At 45.2% G+C, this 24,156-nt stretch overlaps 1 protein-coding gene across 1 annotated transcript in view; it reads left to right on the top strand.

Moving 5' to 3' along the window:
- The window catches only part of iqgap1 (IQ motif containing GTPase activating protein 1), a 48,701-nt gene that overhangs the window by 5,184 nt on the left and 19,361 nt on the right, over positions 1-24,156 (top strand). Inside the window, exons 3-13 of the mRNA XM_048262207.1 lie at positions 17,506-17,662; positions 18,016-18,093; positions 18,506-18,582; positions 19,245-19,312; positions 20,256-20,369; positions 20,924-21,102; positions 21,592-21,679; positions 21,977-22,140; positions 22,575-22,659; positions 22,782-22,945; positions 23,185-23,345. Coding sequence (XP_048118164.1) covers positions 17,506-17,662; positions 18,016-18,093; positions 18,506-18,582; positions 19,245-19,312; positions 20,256-20,369; positions 20,924-21,102; positions 21,592-21,679; positions 21,977-22,140; positions 22,575-22,659; positions 22,782-22,945; positions 23,185-23,345 — 1,335 coding nt within the window. The remainder of the gene's footprint in view (positions 1-17,505; positions 17,663-18,015; positions 18,094-18,505; positions 18,583-19,244; positions 19,313-20,255; positions 20,370-20,923; positions 21,103-21,591; positions 21,680-21,976; positions 22,141-22,574; positions 22,660-22,781; positions 22,946-23,184; positions 23,346-24,156) is intronic.

Genomic DNA, 24,156 nt, shown 5'->3' with positions numbered 1-24,156 from the left:
TCTCTTCCTGGTGCTCTGCTTGACAATCGGCCATTGTGGAGACCCATCAGAACCAATTGTCTCTTGTTATCCGGCCTGAACCGGAGCCACATCAGTAAATTATTTAATCAAGGCATAAATTGATGTTGATGTCACCAGTGTCATTGGGATTTATTGGTATTCTGGAATGAAATGCACACACCCATATAATCACTTGAGCTACTGAGTCAAGAAAAGAAGGAAAAAGCAAAAGTCCTTTTAGACCAATTGTTCTTGAAACACACAGTGTGATGAACGCTTTGGCACAGTGCATTTAGATATTTAGAACATTTAGTACATTTAGAAAGTGAATCTACTTTTACTTCTACTACTTCTCTTCTCTTCATTCATTCATTCATTCATTCATTCATTCACATTCATTCATTCATCCATTTTGAAATGAATTCTCTGAAGCCTTCGGTCCTCCTCAGTGTAGTGAAACCTCTAGTCCTCAGTGTAGTGTCCAATACTAATAGGCAGCCTCTGCAAACGTGGGACAGGTGTTGAGAAGCACATGCCATCGTCTGCTCCTGCTCTCTGCTGCCTGTGTTGAGCCTGCGGCCTGGTTTGCCTCTAAAGAGTGACGGCTAACGGAAGAAGGGGCCTGAGACCTCTTTTTTTCACCTCTCGTGGTTAGCGTTAGCAGATGGATGGAGATGCACCGAGGGTTCTGTCACTCCTGAGATCTCTGGCAGATGGATAGTTTGTTGTCTTGAGTTTCATTTGAAGGTTTCATACCTTGAGAACCTGACCCATAGGTTTTATATTAGGCAGAACAGTGCGGTTTTAAACAGTAACTGCCCCTCTCTGTCTCTCTTTCTTTCTTTCTGTCTCTCTCTCTCTCTCTCTCTCTCTCTCTCTATTTCTCTTTCTCTATTTCTGTGTGTGTGCGCGCGCTGATGTGATTTGGGCATAGTGGGGACTAATGAATTGGTTTTGACCGCTGTGGCGGTTCACTAACTAATGGCCACTCTCTCTTCCTCCTCCTGCCCTATTTCTCTGACTCTAGATGACACTCTGACTCTGTCCTGCTCTTTTACTCACACATAGACACACTTGTCTTACACACACTCATACATAGTCAAGAATACATACAAGAATACAAGAGGAAGTGACTCACTTCAGTCCCTGTTGATTTCAGTTTTTCACTGTGTTGCTGCAGAAACCTTTGGTTGTTATAGCAACATGTTCCGGTGTGCTCATATCTCTCTGTGTGTGTGTGTGTGTGTGTGTGTGTGTGTGTGTCTGTGTGTTGGTGCATTGAGAAAGAGGGAAAGGAGTAAGATTGTCTATTCAACTGCTGCTGAAAGCTTTTGCATGGCTGCACTGCAGCTGCTCCATTCTTCTGTTTATGCTCTTCTGCTCCCACTCATACAAACATCTTTGTGTGTGTGTGTGTTTGTGTGTGATGGTGCATATACATGTACTGTTATGTCAAAGTACCAAAAGGCTTTCCCCATCTTTATGTAGTCATTCATTTGCTGTGTTTACATTCTGCTGACATCACAGCTGTGGTGTGTTACTGGCACTCCACTTACTGTAGGCTGTGTGTGTGTGGGTGTGGGGGAGAGCTCAATGCCACTGGCGTAACCAGCCTGAGGGGTGAGATGGTCTTGGGAAGGCCCGCACGGCCCCAAGCTCCAGGCAGCCATGCTGGAATGCAGAGTGCATGCAGCCATGCCAGAGAACCAGAAAAACCTCAGCCAGCTTGGAATGCGTGGAATTTTCTCAGCAGGTGCACAGGTGGTGTGTGTGTGTGTGTGTGTGTGTGTGTGTGCGTGTGTGTGTGTGCGCGTGTGTGTGTGTGCGCGCGCGTGTGTGTGTGTGCGCGTGTCTGTGTGTGTGTGTGCGTGTCTGTGTGTCTGCGTGTGTGTGGGTATGTGTGTGTGCAGTATTATATGCATGAAGAAGTATTATCAGTTGATAGCCATTGTCTGCACAAATGAAGGTGTTTTGTTTTTCCTCTAAGCAGGTTATGTCTGTGGTAAACACTCTGTAAGTGTCATCTGGGGTTCATGTGATCTGCAGGGTGTGTGTATGCATGTAGGGTGACTTGTGATCAGTGTGTGTTGTGGCGTCCTGTGTGACTTCAGGCATAAGGTCTTGACCATAAGTGGACACAGTGGTGCCATCAAAGCCATGATGTCAGGGCTGAAGGTCTGCCGCTCAGCCTCGCTTGCAAATGAGTCAATGATCTTATCATTGTCATTTAAATGCGGTGTTCTTTGTGCGGTTCATGACACTCTGAAACTCACTGTAATCGAATGAGGGCTCTTCTCTCACACTCACTCACACACTCTCACTCACTCGCTTACACACACACACACACACAATTCTCTCCATCTTTCTCTCACACACTCTTCCTATCTCAGTCTCTCTCTCTCTGACGAGACTCCAGGAAGCCTGTTTTTTCAACATTAATCCACCTCAGTTCTGTATCTCGGTGAAACGCCACGTTCTCCGTCGTCAGAGAACGACCTCTGTGCCATAACAAGTGCCGCACAGAATGTGCAAAATTTTTCTCCTGTGGCTCATGCGTGCTGTGCGCTATTGTAGATGGAACACCCGCTAGAGAGAGAAACAGAGAGAAACAGAGAGAGAGAGAGAGAGAGAGAGAGAGAGAGGGAGGGAGGGAGGGAGAGGGAGGGAGGGAGGGAGAGAGGGAGAGAGAGTGAGGGAGTGAGGGAGAGGGAGACAGAGAAAGATGGCTGGTTGAGTTCTCCTTAGTCCCTTCTGGCTGAGAGGGAATGCTGTCTGTCATGTTTAATAGGATCTCACCATGCGGCTCACTTCAGCCAGACTGAGAGGGCAGCTGGGCCTGACTGGGCTTCGCTGGGGCTTTATGAAGAGGTGAGGACGGGGACGTCCAGAAGCTGAAGTCACATGGAGAGTGGACAGAGCGTAGATGAAAGCGTTTTTTGGAGTGAAAGGACTGGCAGCAGCCAAATGAGAGACACTTAACCTGCCAGGCCCTGCTATGCCTAGAGCCCACAGCACATAATTTTAGCCTCCCAAATGCTACTGATTCCTTTTACGGCTGCTGTTATTCATTTTAAAGGTTTCTTATGTGCTCGCTGTCCAACCTGAGTTAACATGGTGTTTAAGGAGTTAGATGTGTGTGTGTGTGTGTGTGTGTGTGTGTGTGTGTGTGTGTGTGTGTGTGTCTGTCTGTGTGTGTGTGTGTGTGTGTTTGTGTGGTTGGGCTGTTTGAGTTCCGCTGAAATGTGGTCAATATTAGTCACCGTTTAGTCAGAGTTTGGATTAAAGATACAGAACAAATTCTATGATTCAGCCATGTTCTCTCTCAGATAGTCCTAATATATTTCTGAGAACTGAGAAGATTTACTATGTTTTTTAATTGCTGAAACATGGACAGTTTCAGTGACCAATGCAGATTTGTTCCTGCTCCTTGGGTAGGTGCTCCATTGCCCACCAGTGTGAAAGGCCTCTTTGTATGGATCAGGCACGACTCTAATTACTGAATTTGATGCTAGTTGATTCTTAATTTAGTTGATTTGCCTTCATCCACCTGGTTGGACCAGGTGAGGCTGTTTGTTTGTGTGTGTGTGTGTGTGTGTGTGTGTGTGTGCGTGGGTGTGCGTGTGTGTCTGTCTGTGTGTGTGTGTGTGTGTGTGTGTGTGGGTGTACGTGTGTCTGTCTGTGTGTGTGTGTTTGTGTGTGTGTGTGTGTGTATGTTCAGAAGGCTTCAGAATAAGGCTGATGTGAAAGGTGGAATGTGTTGGAATGTGTTGGAATGCTTGTATACCTGGGGCATGATGTCATTCCACTTTTTCAGCGCATACCTCACCTTGACGACTCCCAGTTTCAGACGCTGGAGATGTGTGTGTGTGTGTGTGTGTGTGTATGCGTCTGTGTGGTGTGAGTGTGTGTGTGTGTATGCGTCTGTGTAGTGTGTGTGTGTGTGTGTGTTTTGTGTGTTCTATCCCACTGCAGACAGCTACTAAGGTATAGTAATTAAGAGTATAATGGCAGACCTTTCATTTGTCTTCACCCTTCTCTGTGAGCATTAATTATGGGCTTTTTGACACACACAAACACGCATGCACACACAACGCACACGCATGCACTGACACAGACAGCCATATGAGATAAGTAATGTTCTTTAAGCTCAGGAAAGCACTTTTCTTCTATATTGTGGTGTGTGTGTGTGTGTGTGTGTGTGTGTCTGTGTGTGTCTGCCCTCCCTCCTCCTAACTGCAGATGAATTGGGCGTTGCAGATTTTTGTGCAGTGTTGCCTTTTGGCATGTTTTGACAGCCATATTGATGCACCACAGAGAATCCGAAACAGCCAAGTTATTCTTTGTATGCAAGAGCCAGTGGATCATTGTTTCAAGTCCTTTTCCAGACTTAACGTTGATACAACCAACACTGTTTCTCTGACTGCTGGTTTTGGGTGAGTTGGCAGAACACTGGAGTCTATTGCCATAGCAACAGTTGCAGATTCACAGGTGACTTGTATAGTGACATCTGACCAATCTACTGATAAGGTGGATTACAACCTCTCCAGTTCACTCTTGCCATCCAGTCTCTCATTTAGCCTTTTATTATTTGTGTGTGTGTTTGTTTTAGTCAGTGCAGTACATATTCTACACATTCTCCAAAACTCTGAATTCCAGCAGGTCATGAGAAACTGGTCTGAAGCTGTACGAAAGTTCCATATTTTGTATGGAGTTGACCCAGAGCAGTCCAGGGCCTCTGATAGCGTTGATAAGGGAGGAATTCTGTAGCGCTCCCCGGCCGAGGGGAGATGGCCGTAAATCAGGAAACTCTGTCCAAAAGAGCCTGGGACCTCTCCAGGCCTCTCACATCCTCCGCCTCAGAAGTGGCGCACACACACACACACACACACACACACACACACACACACACGCACACACGGCTGGTTCCTCATCTGAGCGGGGGCCATTTTCAAGCAATTTCCTGTTGCGTTGCAAACAAGGCCTTAGATAGCATTATGTAAACCTATACTGTTACTTCTCCCTTTTCCATTTTGGCCTAGGTGCTTTCAGATTCCTTATTTTCCCATCCCCTGGCTACACACACTCTGCCCCCTGCTCTGTGTGATCACACACACACACACACACTCGTTTTCTCTACCCTGCCCTGTTGCTCTGGTCAGTACTCGTTTCTCTCCTTTTTTGGAAGCTGTGAAAATTTGCGAAAAGTTGTGAAATCTAGAGAAGCCCACAAAGGCAGTACTTGTGTTGTGTTGCCAACATCTGCCTGTACTCTGGGTGGAATACTCATAAATATGGTGTGTGTGTGTGTATGCGTGTTTGTGTGCGTGCGCGTGTGTGTGTGTGCATGCGTGCATGTGCACTTGGAACTCCTTTCTCAAATAGTTTTAGGTCAAGCCTTGAATGACCATAACTGCTCTTTTGAGATTGCCAGGCCCTTTTAACATTGTCTTCTTTTGTGAAGGTCAAATGAAGGGAGGTGAGCTGGTCTTTGGCTACCTGCTGCATGCCTTGCTAGAATAATTGCATTGAACTTGGAAAGGGCAAAAGCACTCTTAAGGAAATGCTGTGGACAAGTTAAGGCCAGTGGTTGGCAGTCACTTGTTTTTAATGTGCAGTATTTCATTGTTTTATCCTTAAGAAAAACTCTTAACAATTCTTTTTTAGTTTTAATACTTATTTATTTCAAGTATTCTTAAGATACTCTACTCCACCTTCTTAATGAAAATAACATGGGTGTGGTCAAAGCAATTGGTAGTAGTTCTGCTTCCTGGTAGCAGTTTGATTGTAAGACATGGTACTGATTTTCTTGTGCAATTTGTTCATTGAAAGACATTTATCTTAGATCTCAATTGATTATTTTATGTTCAGATAATATAGTAATGTACATTGTAGCTATAGAACAGGCTAATGGGTTGAACGACTCTTTATCTCAAATCTTCTGATATCTGTCGTCTGATCTCTGTCAGCTGGACCATTTCCAGTCAGAAATGGCATGATGTATCTGTGCAGATGTTGTCCTGTGCTTGATTGAACATGTCTAGAGAAATGCTACACTCCCAGATTGTGAACCCCACCTCTGGCTTGTTTGATAGTCTCTGAGAATTTGATCTCGACTCCAGTGCTCAGCAGTTAGGAACATTGCAGGACCCAATGTCTCAGTCCTGTGCAATTTGAATCCATATTTATCTCATCCCAGGGAATACTTGGACTCCTGAAAGCATGGTTAGAATGCAGAATGAGCAGTCAGAATATGTCATGTGCACAGTGCCATAAGTGGCACAGTCGAGGAGAGATCCGTCCAGGCCTCAAAAGCCGTGTGGGCTAACATGCTAAAAAACACTGCTAGGGCAGGAACACACACACACACACACACACACACACACACACACACACACACACACACACGCTGCTGGAGCAGCCTTCAAAGGCCGTGTGTGCTAACATGCTAAAAAACACTGCCCAGGGCAAGAGGGTCTGCTCTGAAGGGCACCTCGTCGGTATACATAGTGATCCAGATAAGAGGCGGGGGAGGGTAACACATTGGTGGGGGATTTCTGTCTCCAACAGAGTATGTTTGTGCTTGTGTGAGGAAAATTGATAGATGATGGATGAGGTATTGTTGAAGTGTAAGCAGCAGTATGTGTTGGAACGTGTAGTGTTATGATGTGTTATGAATGGTTGCATGTGTATGTGTGTATGAGCAGTTGTGCATATGGGATATGTAGATTCGTGTGTGTGTGTGTGTGTGTGTGTGTGTGTGTGTGTGTGTGTGCGCAACTGAGGAAAGGTGTGTGTGTGTGTGTGTATAACTGAAGAGAGGTACAGTATGTCTGTGTGTGGTATGTATAACTGAAGAGAGGTACAGTATGTCTGTGTGTGTATGTGTAACTGAGTGTGTGCGTAACTGAAGAAGGGTGTGTGTGTGTGTGTGTGGATCTGCGTGTGCATTGGCAGACACCTGTGGACAGTGGCAGACTGCTGTGCATGTGACCCAGTGCCAGCCTGGCTGCTGCCGGTCATCTCCACACACAGCGTCTCCTTTGTTTGGACAGAAAAAAAGAAAAGTGTTTGCGCCCTTCATGTTTGTCCAGCACACTCACACCCTGCCCTCAGGCCTCCTCTCACTCTCCTCTCGCTCTCTCTATCTCTTCTCTTCTCTTCTCTTCCTCTCTCTCTCTCTCTCTCTCTCTCTCTCTCCGACTTCCTCTGTCCTGTCTTTCTCTCTGTCTCTCTCTCCCCTCCTCTCTCTTATCTCTCTCCTCCTCTCTCTCTCTCTCACTCCCCTCACTCTCTCTATTTTTCTCTCCTCTCTCTGTCTCTTTCTCTCATATGCACACACAGTCTTCCATTCTGTAGCACCCTCTCTCTCTCTTTCCTTTCTTTCTGTCCTGCCCCCCACCCTCTCTCTCTCTCTCTCTCTCTCTCTCTCTCTCTCTCTCTCTTTTCTTTCTTTCTGTCCTGCCCCCTCCCTCTCTCTCTCTCTCTCTCTCTCTCTCTCTCTCTCTCTCTCTCTCTCTCTTTCTCATGTCTATCACCCTCACTCCCTCACAGACCAAGTCGGTTGGAACAGATGCCCCACCTGCTAAATAATGGGAAGTAGGAATGAGTCACTTTAAAGGAGGGAGGGAGTAGATGAGCCGAGGAAAAACACAGAAGATGAGCAGAATGTGGCGGACACGCACGCACACGCACGCACACGCACGCACGTACGCACACACACACACACACACGCACACACACACGCACGCACGCACGTACGCACACACATACACACACACACACGTACACACACGCACACGCACGCACGCACGCACGCACACACACACACACACACACGCGCGCTGCTGGTGAGTTTCTGGCTGGAGAAGTGCTTATTCAGCTGCTGGGGAGGAGTGGAGTACAGCACTGTCCTGAGTACTGTTTAAGCAGAGAGTCCTGCCCTGGTCAAACGACTGTAGAGGACATGGACTGGCGTGTGTCTGTGTGTGTGTGTGTGTGTGTGTGTGTGTGTGTGTGTGTGTGTGTGTGTGTGTGTGACCGTGATCTTAAGGCCACAGCTGGAATACCAATAGCACAACAGCACACTGGAGGCATTGTGATGCATAAAGCAGGATGCACAGCTCTGACTAGATGACCCTCCAGTGCAGGGGTCTCAAACTCAAATGAGCTGGGGGCCAATTCTGCCAACGTCATCTGATTGGAGGGCCGGCTATTTCTGAAATGCAATGTTCTTTTTTTCAAATACCACACAAAACTGCAAACAGAAAGTGTTTTTATCTAGTTTTAGACACCTGTGCTAGCAACCTTAGCTTATAAATAAAATAATGATAAAATAAATATTAATACAAATGATAAAATAAATGAAAAACATAAAAACAGGTATGTGTGTGTGTGTTTCACACCAAATAAAAATATTTCCTCTCATAACTTTTTTTAACCTGGCAAACTAGGCATCAGGGTTAAGAAAGCCATTGCCAACACCATTGGATTTTTATATCAAAATTTCAAAAGGCCATGGCTTGAAAGTGGTCAGAGATAAAGTCCTACTGTAAATGTAAAAATCTTTGAGTAAAACAAAAGTTTATGAAGGGGGTAAATTTACCCATCTAATTTGTCACTGGATGGCAAGCACCTCAAATTATGCACCTTTCAGTAAATACTGGATGAACATATTTAAGCAGGTTTACTTTCCTTTTTTCATATTACCCACATAACAAATTAACAGGAAAACACCTAAGATGTATACCAACACCTAAGATGTTGTGGTTTAGTAATAGATTACTACAATATAGGCCTATAATAAAGTATTCTGGTCAAACAGTTCCTATCGCGGGTAATCTGCAGTACCCAGAAGTTCGCATCATATTGCGGGTGACTTTGTAGTTCTTTAGAGCCCTATTTCTACTAGCCCTGCTGTCTGTACCACATCCATTACGGAAACTATTATCCACGATTACCACTGCAACCTCAAGCTATGTTGGGCAGAGGGTCGAAACAAGCATGGTATGCTTAGTGGACACCGTTGTATACACGCACCTCCATTCACAGACGCACCGTGACTATCACCGTCATAGACGATCGATCATAATCTCCAAAAGGATATTCTTCTTCAGAATTAGAATGGGTGAATAACATAGCTTACCTAAGACTTCATCCTGCGTGAGCGTTTTTCAACATTTGGTGTAGGCCTATTTCTGCTTAATTTCTGCTTCAATTTCTGCAACACTATGGCCTGCACGCCGGCTTCAGCGTCATTACATATGCACGTCTTTGTGTTTCTCGCGTGTAATACAAGTATTTCCTGAAAACTTTGCGCAGCGATTTTGGGTTTGAAGAGTAGAGTAGGCCTACAAATGAGATTTGTCACCGTACCTGGATCTATCGTCTATTTTAAGCAGTATCGTTGTTTGTCGCGAATTAATAGCCTCAAGGGCGGATTACATTATTATTTTTGTCATACGTCGCGGGCGGAAGTGGGCAGGGCCTTGGGCGGTTGGCCAGCGGGCGGGTGTTTGAGACCCCTGCTCCAGTGGGTCTCCCCCTCCCTCCTGCCCCTCAAGCCCCGAAACACCCCGAACTGCCCATCCCGGCGGTCAAGCACAGATATTTGATATGATCTTTAACTCAGACACTCACTTCTTCAAGGCTACGTCCCTCCTGTGTCCACTGACCAGATCAACATGGTCTCCTCTGTCCTAACAAACAGACTGAATCATGTCACCTTGTTACAGGAATATGAATATGGAACCCAAAGGACAGGAACATGAAAGATACAGAAAAAGGGATTCTCCCTCTCCCTCTCCCTCTCTTTCTCTCTCTCTTTCTCTCTCTCTCCCCCCTCTATCTCCCCCCATCTCTCGCTCTCTATTTCTCCCCCCTCTCTCCCTCCCTCTCTCTCTCACTGTCTTTGTGTCAGCTGCCTCTTTGGCTGTATGATCAGAGGGGTCAGCAAGTACTGGATTCCACTGTTGCAGCAAAGCATGTAATGCACTATTTGGCGCACACACACCCACACACACTACTAATTCATCCCTTCATCTCTCTTCATCAACAGTCTCTCACTCTTAGATCTCATATAAGCTTGACAGATGCGGCTAACTCACATCTGCGCTCAACGAAGCATAACAACTTCAAAATCTCCTCAACAACATGATATATAAGCCCAGATGCAAGACACATTATATATATAAGCCCAGATGCAAGACACATTATATATAAGCCCAGATGCAAGACACATTATATATAAGCCCAGATGCAAGACACAATATATATATAAGCCCAGATGCAAGACACATTATATATATATAAGCCCAGATGCAAGACACATTATATATATAAGCCCAGATGCAAGACATAAGGATACCTCTGCTGTGCAACAGCAACGTCTGTGTGTGTTTGTGCACGTGTACATGAAGAGTTTTGCATTGATCAGTTTTATATGCGTTCGTGTCAGAGAGAGTAGGTTCCTCCTGGAGGGCCACTGGTGCGTGTGTGTGTGTGTTTGGGGGGGGGGGACGGTCATTACATAATTTGTAATGACCGTCCAGTCATGTCCTTCCCACTCACTTTTGCTTGGTTGCACAGGCTCAAAGCAGTGCTCTGTCTGCTCCTGTGGTAATTAGACACCTTAGTGACACCCTATCATTCAGCTCTGAGGAGAGATGGAAGAAATTTGTGAGGAAGAGGGTGAATAGAGAGAGGGAGAGAGAGGGCACATGTGGGTCAGGTGAGGAATAAGTGAGAATGGACTCAAGCTGTGCCCTTGTCCGTTGTTACATCTGAGGGACATTTCAAATTTGGACACCCGGTAACCTGTAATCAGCCAGACACCGAGACAATAGATGTCAGGGGGAAAAACATAAAGGACATAAAATAGACAGAGGGGGAGAGGGAGAGTGGGAGAGAGAGAGAGACTAAGATAAAAAAAGGTGTGCCCTGTTTGTTGGGCCTCTGCATTTCCACGGCATCCAGATAAGGGCGACCACAGATTTGCTTTTCTCCTGCTGCTGGTAACCTTAAGCAAACACCAGTTCCTGGGCAGCCACAGGTCGGCCATTGTGCTCCCAGCACAGTCACGTCCTCCAGGCGTCACCCACAGGGAACGCAGGGCTGCAGAACCACACACAGAGGACAAGGAGTGGAGGAGTGGTCCTTTTAGGTTTGCATGGTAGCCTTTCATGGTAGCATTTCCGTTAGCATCCTTGGACACCCCTTGTGGATGTAGGCTGAAAGGGGTGTCCAGTTCTAACATGTTGGAAGCATTCGTTTTTCTTTTTTTTTTTTTTATCAATGCGGGTTGCCTGAATATCTATTTGAATATGGAAATTAGAATCATAGTTTCTCTGGGACGACACTTTGTTAGTTATTTTCTTGTGCTTTCCATCTCTGTTTGTAAGCAAATCAGCTTTCAAGGAAGCCTAAAGAACACAAGGTGTGTGTGCGCTTTTGAATTTGTTTTGTTAACAGAGAACAGTGAAGTTGCCTCTTAAAGTTAACTGTAAAGATAAGTGCTTGGGGTAGATATGCACTTTATTAGCACATGCTGAGGACCGGCTCATGCTGAACTTGATGTCACGAGTTGATGTGTGTGGGGGTTCTAAGTTTGCAGGCAGTTTAAGAGTGGATGTGTGTGTGGGTTCTAAGTTTGCAGGAAGTTTAAAAGTGGATGTGTGTGGGGTTTCTAAGTTTGCAGGCAGTTTAAGAGTGGATGTGTGTGGGGTTTCTAAGTTTGCAGGCAGTTTAAGAGTTCATTTAGGAACCACCAAAACCAACATCCACCCTGAGTGAACACTCTGTTACGGAAGGAGATAAAGAGGAGAGGAGGGAGGAAGAGAGAGAGAGAGAGGGGAAGAGGGAGGGAGAAAGAGAGGAAGTGGTGGTGTGTGGCTTCTCAGCACAATTCCTGTCATGCTTTTATTCGCTGTCTTGCTGGACACTTCAGAGGAGTGAGGTAGACAGCTCAGATGGGGTATTTACACTCCAGTCGGCCTGTCGTCTCTTCCTATTGCACTGACCTTTGAACTCTGCCTTGAATTAAACTTCCCGTGTCACGCAACAGGAAGTCTGGGTGGCTCTCTCGGCTGACATAGTAACGTAGATTATTGGATGAGTCATGACTGCAGATTATCGTATTGTTTGCGCTGGATGGTTTGACTTTATGACTTTGGCCTCTTTCTCTGTAATTCTTTATGATGGAGTAATGATGCCTGGTGAAGATGCCCCTCTCAAAGTGTGGCTGAGGAACTCCGTGGGCCCATGTGGGGCAGATGCCTCTCTCAAAGTGTGGCTGAGGAACTAAGTGGGCCCATGTGGGGCTGTTTGTTTTTGCAGCGCTGTGTGTTCCCTGACTGAGGACATTTTTTGTTTCTCTTGCCTGGGGCCTGGAATTTAATGATCGTTAGTCTGGAGCCCTATTCACGCTTGTGACAGGACCCTGGGTGTGTCTGGGCATGGCCCAGAGCTGGGTGTGTCACCGCCTCTTAAAGAGCCATTAGTAAGCTTTCCCTGATGAAGATGGAAGAGCGTGTGTATACTCATAAATGTGTGTGTGTGTGTGTGTGTGTGTTGGTGTTGGTGAGAGAGAGACTACCTCTTTGTTCTGATTCTGAAGTTAAGTTCATTTGTTGGTTTGGATAGTACAGTACTTTCCTCCTGGTAAGGAGCTGCACATGCATTTATTAAGTTACAGTCCACATCAGAAGTGACAAATCATTGTGCATGTCATTGTGCATATGTGTGCGTGTGCCTGTGTGTGTGTGATGGTGTGAAATTAAAAAGCTGAATGATCTGTGTGTTGGACTCCATCTAAACTCACACAAAGCGTCTGTGGTGCGACTGCATGGTCGTTCCATGTTCACTATCACTGCAGATCTCTGCCACTGCCCTCTAGAGTTTCATCAAGGCTAGTTCTGCCACAGACCTCACGTGACTCACATTCTCACAACTAATTATAACGTTTCTCGCACCTTCACATAACTTATGATCTTCCTCTCACTGATCCTTCCTGTCATTTTATTGAGCGACAACAAATAACACTGGCTCTAGCCAGCTTGTTGGTTATCTTGTTTCTGTTGAGATAGCTCTGATGAATATACTGTCAGAAGTGTATTCACAGTATTTAAATGGAGGATGTAGAAAAAGCTATTGCTGCACAATGTAACCACTTCAGAGTTGAAACATTTAGACCAAACCCATAGACCAAAACCAATTTAGCTGATGGCCTGGTTAAAGCACATGATCCAGTTAATGAGAACTAGCACCTTGTGTCTTCCCAGACACTGGTCTTCTGTATTTCTGTAAACATCTGCAGCTGTCAATGAGTGAACAACAACTTGTATCTATTTCTGATTTCTAAGTCAGAATTGAATTGGACTCCAGTATAGTCACCATACTGTACTGTACTGCTGGAATATAAAGTACATTACTGCTATGCAAAGGTAATCTGGAAGCCAATGCCCTCCCTTAGAGAGTGGTGATGAGAGCCAGTTGAGCTCAGCAAGGTTTGTTTTATGCAGTATCAAATATAGCAACATGAAAGGTAATGATGTGTGACAACAGAAATGTTGAAACTGAGTGGCGTTGCACTGCACTGTGTTGCACCAGGCGTACTGGTTGGCTGAGCCTGCGTGGTTGAGCACAGCAAGGCGTGGCAGCCATGCTCCAGCAGTTGCTATGGTTACACACTCCCACGCCTGCGCAGAGCACCTGGCCATCAGCTCACACGCATGAGGTCACTCCATCGAAATGCCTTGAGGAATGCCGTGAGCTCGTCAGACATGCGGTGGAGAAACAACATGCTGGCATGTTGTTTTGGACTCTCACTCTTAGACACATACTCTAAATACAGACACACCAATACACACATACACACATGTAACTATTTCAAAGTCAAAGTCAAAGTCTGCTTTATTGTCAATTTCTTCACATGCCAAGACATACAAAGAGATCGAAATTACGTTTATTCACTATCCCACTGTGAAGACAAGACATATTTTACCAATTAAGTCCACAGACAAACATAACATTCAAGTAAACAATAAAAAGTAAATAAGAAGGCACATACAATGAAGAAATAAGAGCAGCAAAATTGGGTTGAAATTGTGCATAGACAGTCAATATAATAGTGCAAAGTCAGGCCAATAAATGGCTGAGGTAGTTCTGTTTGACCTAAGTAAGCAAGTGGCATAGTGGTGCAAGTTATGTAAGAGCAGCAGAAGTGTTGTGTTTTCAGGACAACAGGACAACAACAACAAGTTGCAAAGTGTACAAGTGGAGTAGTGCAAGGCAGCCATTGTGGGTCCAAAGTCAAGGATGTTATGTAGCTGAGGGTGGAGGGGGGAGAGAGTTCAGCATCCTAACAGCCTGGTGTATGAAGCTGTTGGTGAGTCTGGTGGTGCGGGAGCCCAGGCTTCTGTACCTCTTCCCAGAGGGCAGTAGATTGCCAAATTGTGAGCGGGGTGACTTGCATCACTCACAATACACACTAGAACTTAATGAAAGTTAATAAAGGCGATTTGACAGCCTCCCTAGATAAATGCTAAATGTATGTACTGTATGTTAGCATTCATACTAGCCAAGCAAGAATGTGCTGGAAACTTGCAAACATACTGGCCCTTTGTAGGTAGAATCTCCCACCCCTGCTATAGATTGACCTGAATGGTTAAAATAGTCTCTTTTCACACTTCTATGTGCGGCTAGGCTGAAATGATGACCGCACTCTTTCTGTCAGTGAGTAAACACACCTCTGGACAAAATGTCCCTGATTTGAAAATGAAGTGCACACAAAAACTGCATGTGAAAAAGTTTGGTAAGTCCACTGACCAACTACAGCATTAGCCTGAAGAGTGGAGGAGTGGATTTCTGAGAAGACTCAGGTTGGACTGGTGATGTGCAGGTGTTGAAGTGGCTGTAGATGACAGTCTGTGAATGATTGCTGTGTTTTATGATCTTGTGTTTTTAACTATGGGTGGATCTGGACTAGATCAGGGGCCTGTACTACGAAGGGAGCTTAACCTACCCAGATGTAACCCAGGGTTACTTTGTTAAACCGGGGTTGACAAAACCTGGTTATCTTAAGTGGTGTTAATCGGTACTACGACGCTGATTATGAAGTTAATTTGTTGAGCGGGGTTAACCTAATTGGAGTTTGTCTTGCGTTCACATTAAGGGCGGGTTGCAGCAAGTCACCACTTTCAATGATGACGCGATCACCTTATTTTACGGATGAGGAATGCACAATTATTATGCCAAGTTATGAGGAATTAAAACCCACTCTACGACAAAAATCAAATACGTTGGTGAACAAAGCAAGGCAAGGCTGTTGGCAACGTATTTCAGATCGGGTAGCCTAAATGCCTAAAAGTAAAGTTTTATTTCCACATGTTCTTCAAATATGTGTTACGGAGGATTAATAGCTTGCGGAATGTCTGAAATGAGTTGAAATGATTTAATTGCCTATTTTGAGTTCATAGAAATGCCTACAAATGCAACACAATTTAGAAGTGGGCATATAGATTACAGTAATAGGATAATTGAATGTTTAAGTAGCCCCCATTGACTGATTTAGTGTATGCCTAATCCAGTGAACATTTCAGATGCAACACCATTGCCAAACGCACATGGCAGCAGGTGAAAATGAAACACAAACACATTATTCAGAATAGGAGGTTTATATAGTTATAGCTTGCATTAATATTTCTTAATTATGAAAACATGTAGGCCTAGTATGCTTCTAGCCTTCACTTGGCTTCACTTGGTTTTACAGCTAACAAGAAAAGGGTGTCTTTGAACACTACTGTAAGGAGTGTGCATGCAACTATGTGTCAACTGTCTGTAGGTTGTTCGAGGTCGTTTTAATAGGATATTTATAAAGGTACTTTAATACAGTATACATGTACTTCCTTATTCACCACTTTGTGAGTGAGTGAGTAGCCTAAATTGTGAATGGCAAAACGTAACATTTGGCACTAAAGATCAGGGACTGAGGGGGACTGATTTCCATTTAGGTTCGTTCTGAGCAAAAACATTATTTGATATCATAATATTATAATATCTATATAATATTAGGTCTTAAAAATAATAGCCTAACTTAAAGGCACAGAAAATGTCCTTGCTTTAAGCCTTGCAATAGCCTAACCTATGTATGGTGCTACCAACTGCATGACAGGCCTATAAATATTTGCCTAGTGTCTCTGGTATCTTATTTCACAAATTGTTTCAGTAATTTAGACTACATACTTGGAAAAGGCAGTTAGATAGTGTTGGATATTAATATTCTTTTTTTTTTTATCTACCGATGGCTTATTTTGTATGACTAAATTTGTCCATATTCCCTCAAAACTCACTAGAAGACATCATTTGAGGGGTCATGTTTTAAAAATACCCCCAAATCATCAGAATCTTGTTTCAATCCATATAACCTAAATCTATTTATGGCTTATTTTATAAATGTATCCATATTCCCTCAAAACTAACTAGAAGAAATCATATGAGGGGTCATTTTTTAAAAGAATTCTCTGGGGGAACATACCTCCAAACCCCCCTAGAATTGCTTTTTGACACTGTATAATTTAAGTACAGACTACACAGACTGTATAGTGATTACACAGAGAAAGAAATTCACATATTAAGACCCACATCATCCAAAAGCGCCAGCTACATCTCGATTTGCCTCCCACCTCGTGTAATGTAATGTAGAGAACAAAACATATTCAATGAAATCCGTAGAATTTTAAGTTTTGAATAATGTCCATGGCCCCCCTCCTGGAACCTCATGCCACCCCTTCGCCACCCCAGGAAAAAATCTCTAGATCCGCCCCTGGATCATCCAGGTACGCCGAGTCTCGAATTGTTAAATGGGGCGGTGGTACTTATAAAGGGTGAGGTTAACGGAAACCTCGGGTTAACCAAGAACATAACTTGCTCGGAGCAGGTTTGAGATGCAGCGTAAATTGCCATGGCAGCATACCTCGGTTAAAACCTATCCACCTTTCGTAGTACGGGTTAATCGGGAACTTACGCCACACGTGATCAAGTTACTCTCGAAGTTACCCAGATAAGCCAGTAACCCCGCTTCGTAGTACAGGCCCCTAGTCTGTTGCATTACCATATAAATGATCCACAACCAATCTGGGGGATGATTACAAGATCTTGTTTGTGTGTAGGTGTGTGTGCAAACAGTTCCTTGACACTTAATGTGTCTAGATGTCAGTCATTTCTCTCTGTGTTTAGTCTATGATTATTTTAACGTCAGACAACATGCGTCTGGTATGTACAAAACTGTGGAAGGTGACAAAAGGTCATGATCCTCTGTTAACTTTCTCTCTCTCCCTCTCTCTCTCTCCTCTCCCTCCCTCCCTCTCTCTCCTTCTCTCCCTCTCTCTCTCTATCCCCCTTTCTCTCTCTATCCCCCTTTGTCCCTCTCTCTCCTTCTCTCCCTCTCTCTCTCTATCTCCCTCTCTCTCTCTCCCTCTCTCTCTCTCTCTTCTCTCCCTCTCCGGTGGTCAGATGGATGGAGGCGTGTCTGGATGAGGAGCTGCCGCCCACCACAGAGCTGGAAGAGGGCCTGCGTAACGGCGTCTACCTGGCCAAGCTGGGCAACTTCTTCGCCCCACAGACTGTCTCCCTCAAGAAGATCTACGACCGCGAGCATACGCGTTACAAGGTTGGCACACTGGATAGTAGTGGGATCATTTTAACCAGTAATAGGGTTTGTGGACCGATTGTATTCAGTCAGGAAACGGGGAAAAAGTTACACTTTTTTATTTGTTATTGTGACAAATACTTGTATTTTCTCTTGATATTTACATTGCAATTTACTGTAACATGGATAAGAGTGACTGATATTGCAGCAGTTATCATTACAGAGCTGATACAGACCTCTGCTTACTACTTTCTTTATCTTGATCTATCTATCTATCTATCTCTCTCTCTCTATATATATCTATCTATCTATCTCTCTATCTCTCTATCTATGGGTGTCTCTCGTTCTCATGTTCTGTATTGTGATCTCCACAGGCAACAGGGCTCCACTTTAGGCACACAGATAACGTGATCCAGTGGCTGAACGCCATGAGTGCCAAAGGCCTGCCAAAGGTGAGCAGGGAATCGTGGGATATGTGTGCAAAAACATCCGGGAGTTGCCCACCCAACCCTGCACACAATAGGTGTTGCTCTCTCACTTCTGTAAACAGGGAAGAGCCAGACACATTTACTGTAGAAGGCCAGAAAAAAATGGATTGTAGAATTCTCTCAGATGTATCATTCATACCCCCCATGAGCTGAACTTTGTGTACAATTCTGCATGGAAACTAAGACCTATAAAATCTAATGCCCCCTGAATAGATTTGAGGATGAAAGCAGCAGTATTTAAGCAGGCCAGATAAAAACGGCTTTGGTAGTTGATAGAAATGTACTTTAGGGCTTGGCAGTACACACCCTGTGTGTGTGTGTGTGTGTACTACTGTTAGGTGTTACATCACCAGAACACTTTTCTTTTTTGGCACAGATTTTCTACCCTGAGACGACAGACATTTACGACAGGAAGAACATGCCTCGCTGTATCTACTGCATCCACGCACTCAGGTACTGTGTGTGTGTGTGTGTGTGTGCGCGCAGGCGCGATTGTGTGTGGTTGGGTGGGTGTGTCAACAAACAAGCACTACGCTACACTGCTGCACAAAAAAAGAATGCAGAAAAAAAATCTGTGTGAGGTCTGTTTGGCCAGTGGATGTGTGTTTTTAAAGTGAATTCCAGAGACGTAAAATAGGTGCTGGTCTCTGAGGTCATAAATTTGACCTACACTGACAGGAAGTCTAGACACCGAGCAGATCTGGTGTGTGTGTGTGTGTGTGTGTGTGTTTGTGTGTTTGTGTGTTTGTGTGTTTGTGTGTGTGTGTGTGTGTGTGTGTGTGTGTGTGTGTTTGACCACATGTGTGTTCAGTGATCGCCTTCCGGAGTTCATGGTAGTTGTTCGAAGCAGTCCACCAGGCTCTCCCTGATGGAGGCCCAGTGCAGTGCTGTGCTGTGGTGTTCATGAGAGGCTAAACTGATAAAGAGAGTCTGTGAGCTGAGCACCACCACACTTGCAGCTCTAATGCTCCCTGTGGAAGAGAAGGCAGAAGGGCACAGTTGTGGGACACATTTGTGCCAGTCTTTGTCTTTTCTCTCCTCTCCTCTCTCCTCTCTTCTACTCTTCTGTCCTTTTCTTCAGCTCATAATCCTTCTTTCTTTTGTTTACTCTTCAGTCTGTACCTGTTCAAGCTGGGTCTGGCTCCACAGATCCAGGATCTGTATGGAAAGGTGGACTTCACAGGTGAGTGAGCAAGAACCCCCCGGGAACCCCCTCTGTCTAACTGTGTGTGTGTACACCAGCATCCTGTGGGGAGGGCTTTGGTGTATGTGTGTGTGTGTGTGTGTGTGTGTGTGTGGGGTGCTGCCGTCAATGTGAAAGTCATTAGTGATTGTGCGAGGGTTTCCTGTTGTTTAGAGCTGCCCGCTCCTGGCCTGCCAAACTCAAGAGTCGGGGGAGATAATTCTCCCAACACACACACATACAGGAACACAAAGTACACACTCATGTCAGTGTACAAATTAAATTATGAAGCACGGGGGAACATAGAAACACACACACACACACTTTCACCCACAAAGTACATACTCCCACACACAAACACACGTTTGAGTGTACAAATTCAGTTGCAAAGCACAGAGGAACACACATACACATACACACACACACACACACACACACACACACACACACACACACACACACACACACACACACAGTATATAAACATGTACAAACTTAACAATACCCGTGCATACCCAGATCTGACCTTCAGGTTGCACTGTTCCACTCCACGTCCCGGCCCAGATTACAGCTCTGACCAGTGCACGTCAGTGTTGAATGAATATGACATAGCTCTTTGTGGCCGCACCAGTCCCCCCAGTCCAGCCCCCCACTTCCCCAGTTTGTATGGGACTGTAGAGCCCTGGTTTCCCTCTGTCAACAGGCCTCTACACAACAGCCCCACTGTGGGCCACAGATGGCATCTACTGTATGGGAGAACAAGAACACAAATTCCCCTTACACACACACACACACACACACACACACACACACACATATACATGACCAAGCTCTCTCATCCTGCCTCTGTTATTTTCATTCATCCATTTCCTCCCTCTCTCTCTCTCTCTCTCTCCCCCCCTTTCTCTCTCTTCGTCCCTCTCCTGTGCTGTCCGGTTCTCAGAGGAGGAGATCAACAACATGAAGAGTGAGCTGGAGAAGTATGGCATCCAGATGCCGGCCTTCAGTAAGATCGGAGGCATCCTGGCCAATGAGCTGTCCGTCGACGAAGCAGCCTGTGAGCTTCACACCTCTCCCTTTACCTCACAAACACACAAGGCTGCAGAGCCCATTTAAGAATAGCACTGGGCCCTAATGACCCTTAATAGCCCTAGGGCTGACAGAAGTGAACCATAGCAATGCATTTTATGACCACTCAAATGACCTATTGTCCATAGCTGCTAATTAGGCTTAGGTTAATAATGGTTGTTTAGTGACTTTCAGTTGACACGTAATGGTGTCATGGTGCAACTGACCCGATCATTGCACAGATTTAATTAGCGCCCTCTTGTGATTTGTGTGACTTGTCCGCAGGACTATTTAGAGTGTTATAGTAGCTTCATTGCAAGAGTGACTTTTATGTGTAGCATAAATCTGCCATTGATCACTCTTCATGCCGACTTGTTTTTAGTTTTTAGTTTAAGTTCAACTGCATGTTCAGTCCGATATGAGCAGTGAGTTTATGAGCTTATAGTCATCTCTCAAAGAACTATGACTTTGCATCCCTGTGGAGTTAAGAGAAATCTGCTGAGTCATGCAAGGCTCTAAGTCTCCTCCGGCGTCTGTACACAGTGCACGCGGCCGTTATTGCCATCAACGACGCCATCGACCACGGGGTGCCCGAGGGTACGCTGGGGGCCATGCGCAACCCCAACGCCATGCTGGTCAACCTGGATGAGAGCGCCGTCCAGCACTACCACGACACGCTGTCCCAGGCCAAGGCCCAGAAGGTGGAGAACGCCCGCAAGCGGGTAGGTAGAGATTTCAACATGAGATCTGTCAGACGCATCCGCTCAAGTGTCCCTTAACAAGCTGTTGTTCAGTGTCCCTTAACAAGCTGTTGTTCAGTGTCCCTTAACAAGCTGTTGTTCAGTGTCCCTTAACAAGCTGTTGTTCACAGTGTCCCTTAACAAGCTGTTGTTCAGTGTCCCTTAACAAGCTGTTGTTCAATAGAGACGCGGGCTACTCCTACACAGGTGCATTAGCACGGAGGGCAGTCCCTGTTGGAGGATGATGGCCCAAGAGATTGACATTCTTGTTTTCAGCAACGTTTCTTCATGTTAAATTCTATGAAGTCACACATAAAGTTACACAGAGGGTTAAGAATGATAGGAAGCTGTGGGTACATTTCTTTTCAGTGTGGACTGTCCAACACGCACATCCTTACTGATCTCGTTCCCTCTCTTTCTCTCTCTCTCTCTCTCTCTCTCTCTCTCTCTCTCTGTTTCTGCGTGGTTTAGATTGGGGAGAACGCGGACGCTGAAAGGGATGTTTACGAAGAGCTACTTACTCAGGCTGAAATCCAAGGCAATGTCAACAAAGTCAACTGTAAGCAAATCTCCATTGAATCACCTGTCCAATAACACATTCATCTGTCCTTGTACACTGTGATAATCTTTCCTCCTCTTAGCTGTCAACACACAACTGTAAAAGGAACATTAAAACATCTCAAAAACATCAGTCACTCAATCTATCGATTAAGCTATTTTATGTGTATAGCCTATTTGACTATATCCCTCAGGGTAAATAACAGTCTTGTCTCTTTACTGATCTGTCACCCTGATTGACGACTGTGACCCTTTGTGATTGGGTGTTGACTGTGACCCTTTGTGATTGGGTGTCTAGTGGCGACGGCCCTGAATGGGGCCGAGCAGGCCCTGCTGAGCGGTGACGAGGACAAGCTGTATGAAGCACTCCGCTCCAAGGCTTTGGGCCTGAAGAACCTCAACAGCCAGAACAAGGGCTGGTACTTCAAAGAACTGATGGCGGCACGGGAACTTAAGGAGCAGGTGAGTGGGGGAAAAAACACCTGATATACAGTAGGTAGTCGTTATGTGCAATGTTTTAAAATGCTAATATACAGTAGGTAGCCGTTATGTGCAATGTTTTAAAATGCTAATATACAGTAGGTAGCCGTTATGTGCAATATTATAAAATGCTAATATACAGTAGGTACAGTAGTGGTTATGTGCAATGTTATAAAATGCTAATATACAGTAGGTAGTTGTTATGTGCAATCTTATAAAATGCTAATATACAGTAGGTAGTCGTTATGTGCAATCTTATAAAATGCTAATATACAGTAGGTAGCCGTTATGTGCAATCTTATAAAATGCTCTTTGCAGTTCTTGTGTCTGCACTTTATCTCCAGTATTGTATTCTCAGGCCATCTGCGATGTTATATTTAGTCTCTCCCACTAATTTGTCATTTCCTTTTACCCAGAATTCCCCTGGAGAGGCACTGACAAAGGAAGAGTTACAGAATGGCGTAGACGTCTCTAATGAGGTCGCATCAGCATACCAGAAAAGTTAGTTCCCACACTGTGTGTTACGCCTGAAGGATTTCAATTGTCTTAAGAAAATAAAAAGGAATTATGTCCAGTCAATTCTGTTTAATTTAACTTGTGTGTGTGTGTGTGTGTGTGCGCAGTGCTGGAGGCAGTGGATCGGATCAACGCTGCGATCCGTAATGGTGTGCCCGAGGAGACGGTGAAGGAGCTGATGAACCAGGACGCCCAGCTGCCTCAGGTCTACCCAAGCGCTGCTGACCTCTACCAGAGAGAGCTGGCTAGCCTGCAGCAGCAGAGCCCAGAGGTATACACACATACACACACACACACACACACACACACACACACAACATATTTAACCACCTATGTGCATTCACACACAAAACTAACACACTAAATATAGAGACCTGCCTAAACCTAAACACACTGCAGTGTTGCTGGACTCGACTAGTGTAAGAGCCAGTCTACTGCTAAGACGTGCACACACACACACATTGAGTGTGGACTTGTACAGTAGCATTGATGCAGTAATACTGCTTTCAGGGCTCACTCACACACCCCGAGCTGCTGGTTGCCGTGGAGATGCTGTCGTCCGTGGTGCTGATCAACGGGGCCCTGGACGTGGGCGACCGTGCCGCCCTGTGGAAACAGCTGTCCAGCACCGTCACCGGCCTCAGCAACGTGGAGGACGAGTATGCTCAGAGGTGAGAGAAAGTGTGTGTGTGTGTGTGTACAAGGTGAGGGAGAGTGTGTGTGTGTGGATGTGCGTGTGTGTGTGAATATGTTTAGAGGTTAGTGTCTGTGTGTGACCATCTCAAAGGTGTGTGTGTGTGTGTGTGTGTGTGTGTAAATACACATAGTTGGTTAAATGTGTGTATATGTGACATGTGCTGCACACACAAATGAAGAGACCCAGATGAATGGAGCATAATTGTCTCTGGAGTCTGTTCATGAGCTCAGAAGGCAGCTCATGTGCTTGAGCACTGTGCTAAAGGCTGCCCATGACCCAGAGGGACAGAGCAGGGATTCACTACGCTGCGGCTAAGTTCTGCGGCCTCTGACAGGACAAGACGGGTCATCGCCTCGTCACTATGAGTGTATAACTGTGTTGCTCCCCTGACCGGTCCTCTATGCTCCTTCTAAGCCACCCAGTGTCTGCAGCGTCCTGGACTACCCGGCAGGAAGTGCTGTGCGCTAATGCAGTTTCTGTAAATCAGATGAAGGCCAGCTCCTCATGAGCGCTAGAGTGACCACGGCTAGCAGACACAAGATGGGAGGGGCAGTCAGGCACAGTGGAAAGGACACTGAATAAAAAGGACAGTCGAGATCTGCATGACAACAAATCAGTATGATTTAGTGATGACAACAAATGAGTATGATTTAGTAATCTGCATGACAACAAATGAGTATGATTTAGTAATCTGCATGACAACAAATGAGTATGATTTAGTAATGACAACAAATGAGTATGATTTAGTGATCTGCATGAAAACAAATGAGTGATTTAGTGATGGC

Source organism: Alosa alosa, chromosome 14, assembly GCF_017589495.1.
Source record: "Alosa alosa isolate M-15738 ecotype Scorff River chromosome 14, AALO_Geno_1.1, whole genome shotgun sequence".
Lineage (NCBI taxonomy): Eukaryota > Metazoa > Chordata > Actinopteri > Clupeiformes > Clupeidae > Alosa > Alosa alosa.
This window is presented reverse-complemented; position numbering and strand designations above follow the sequence as displayed.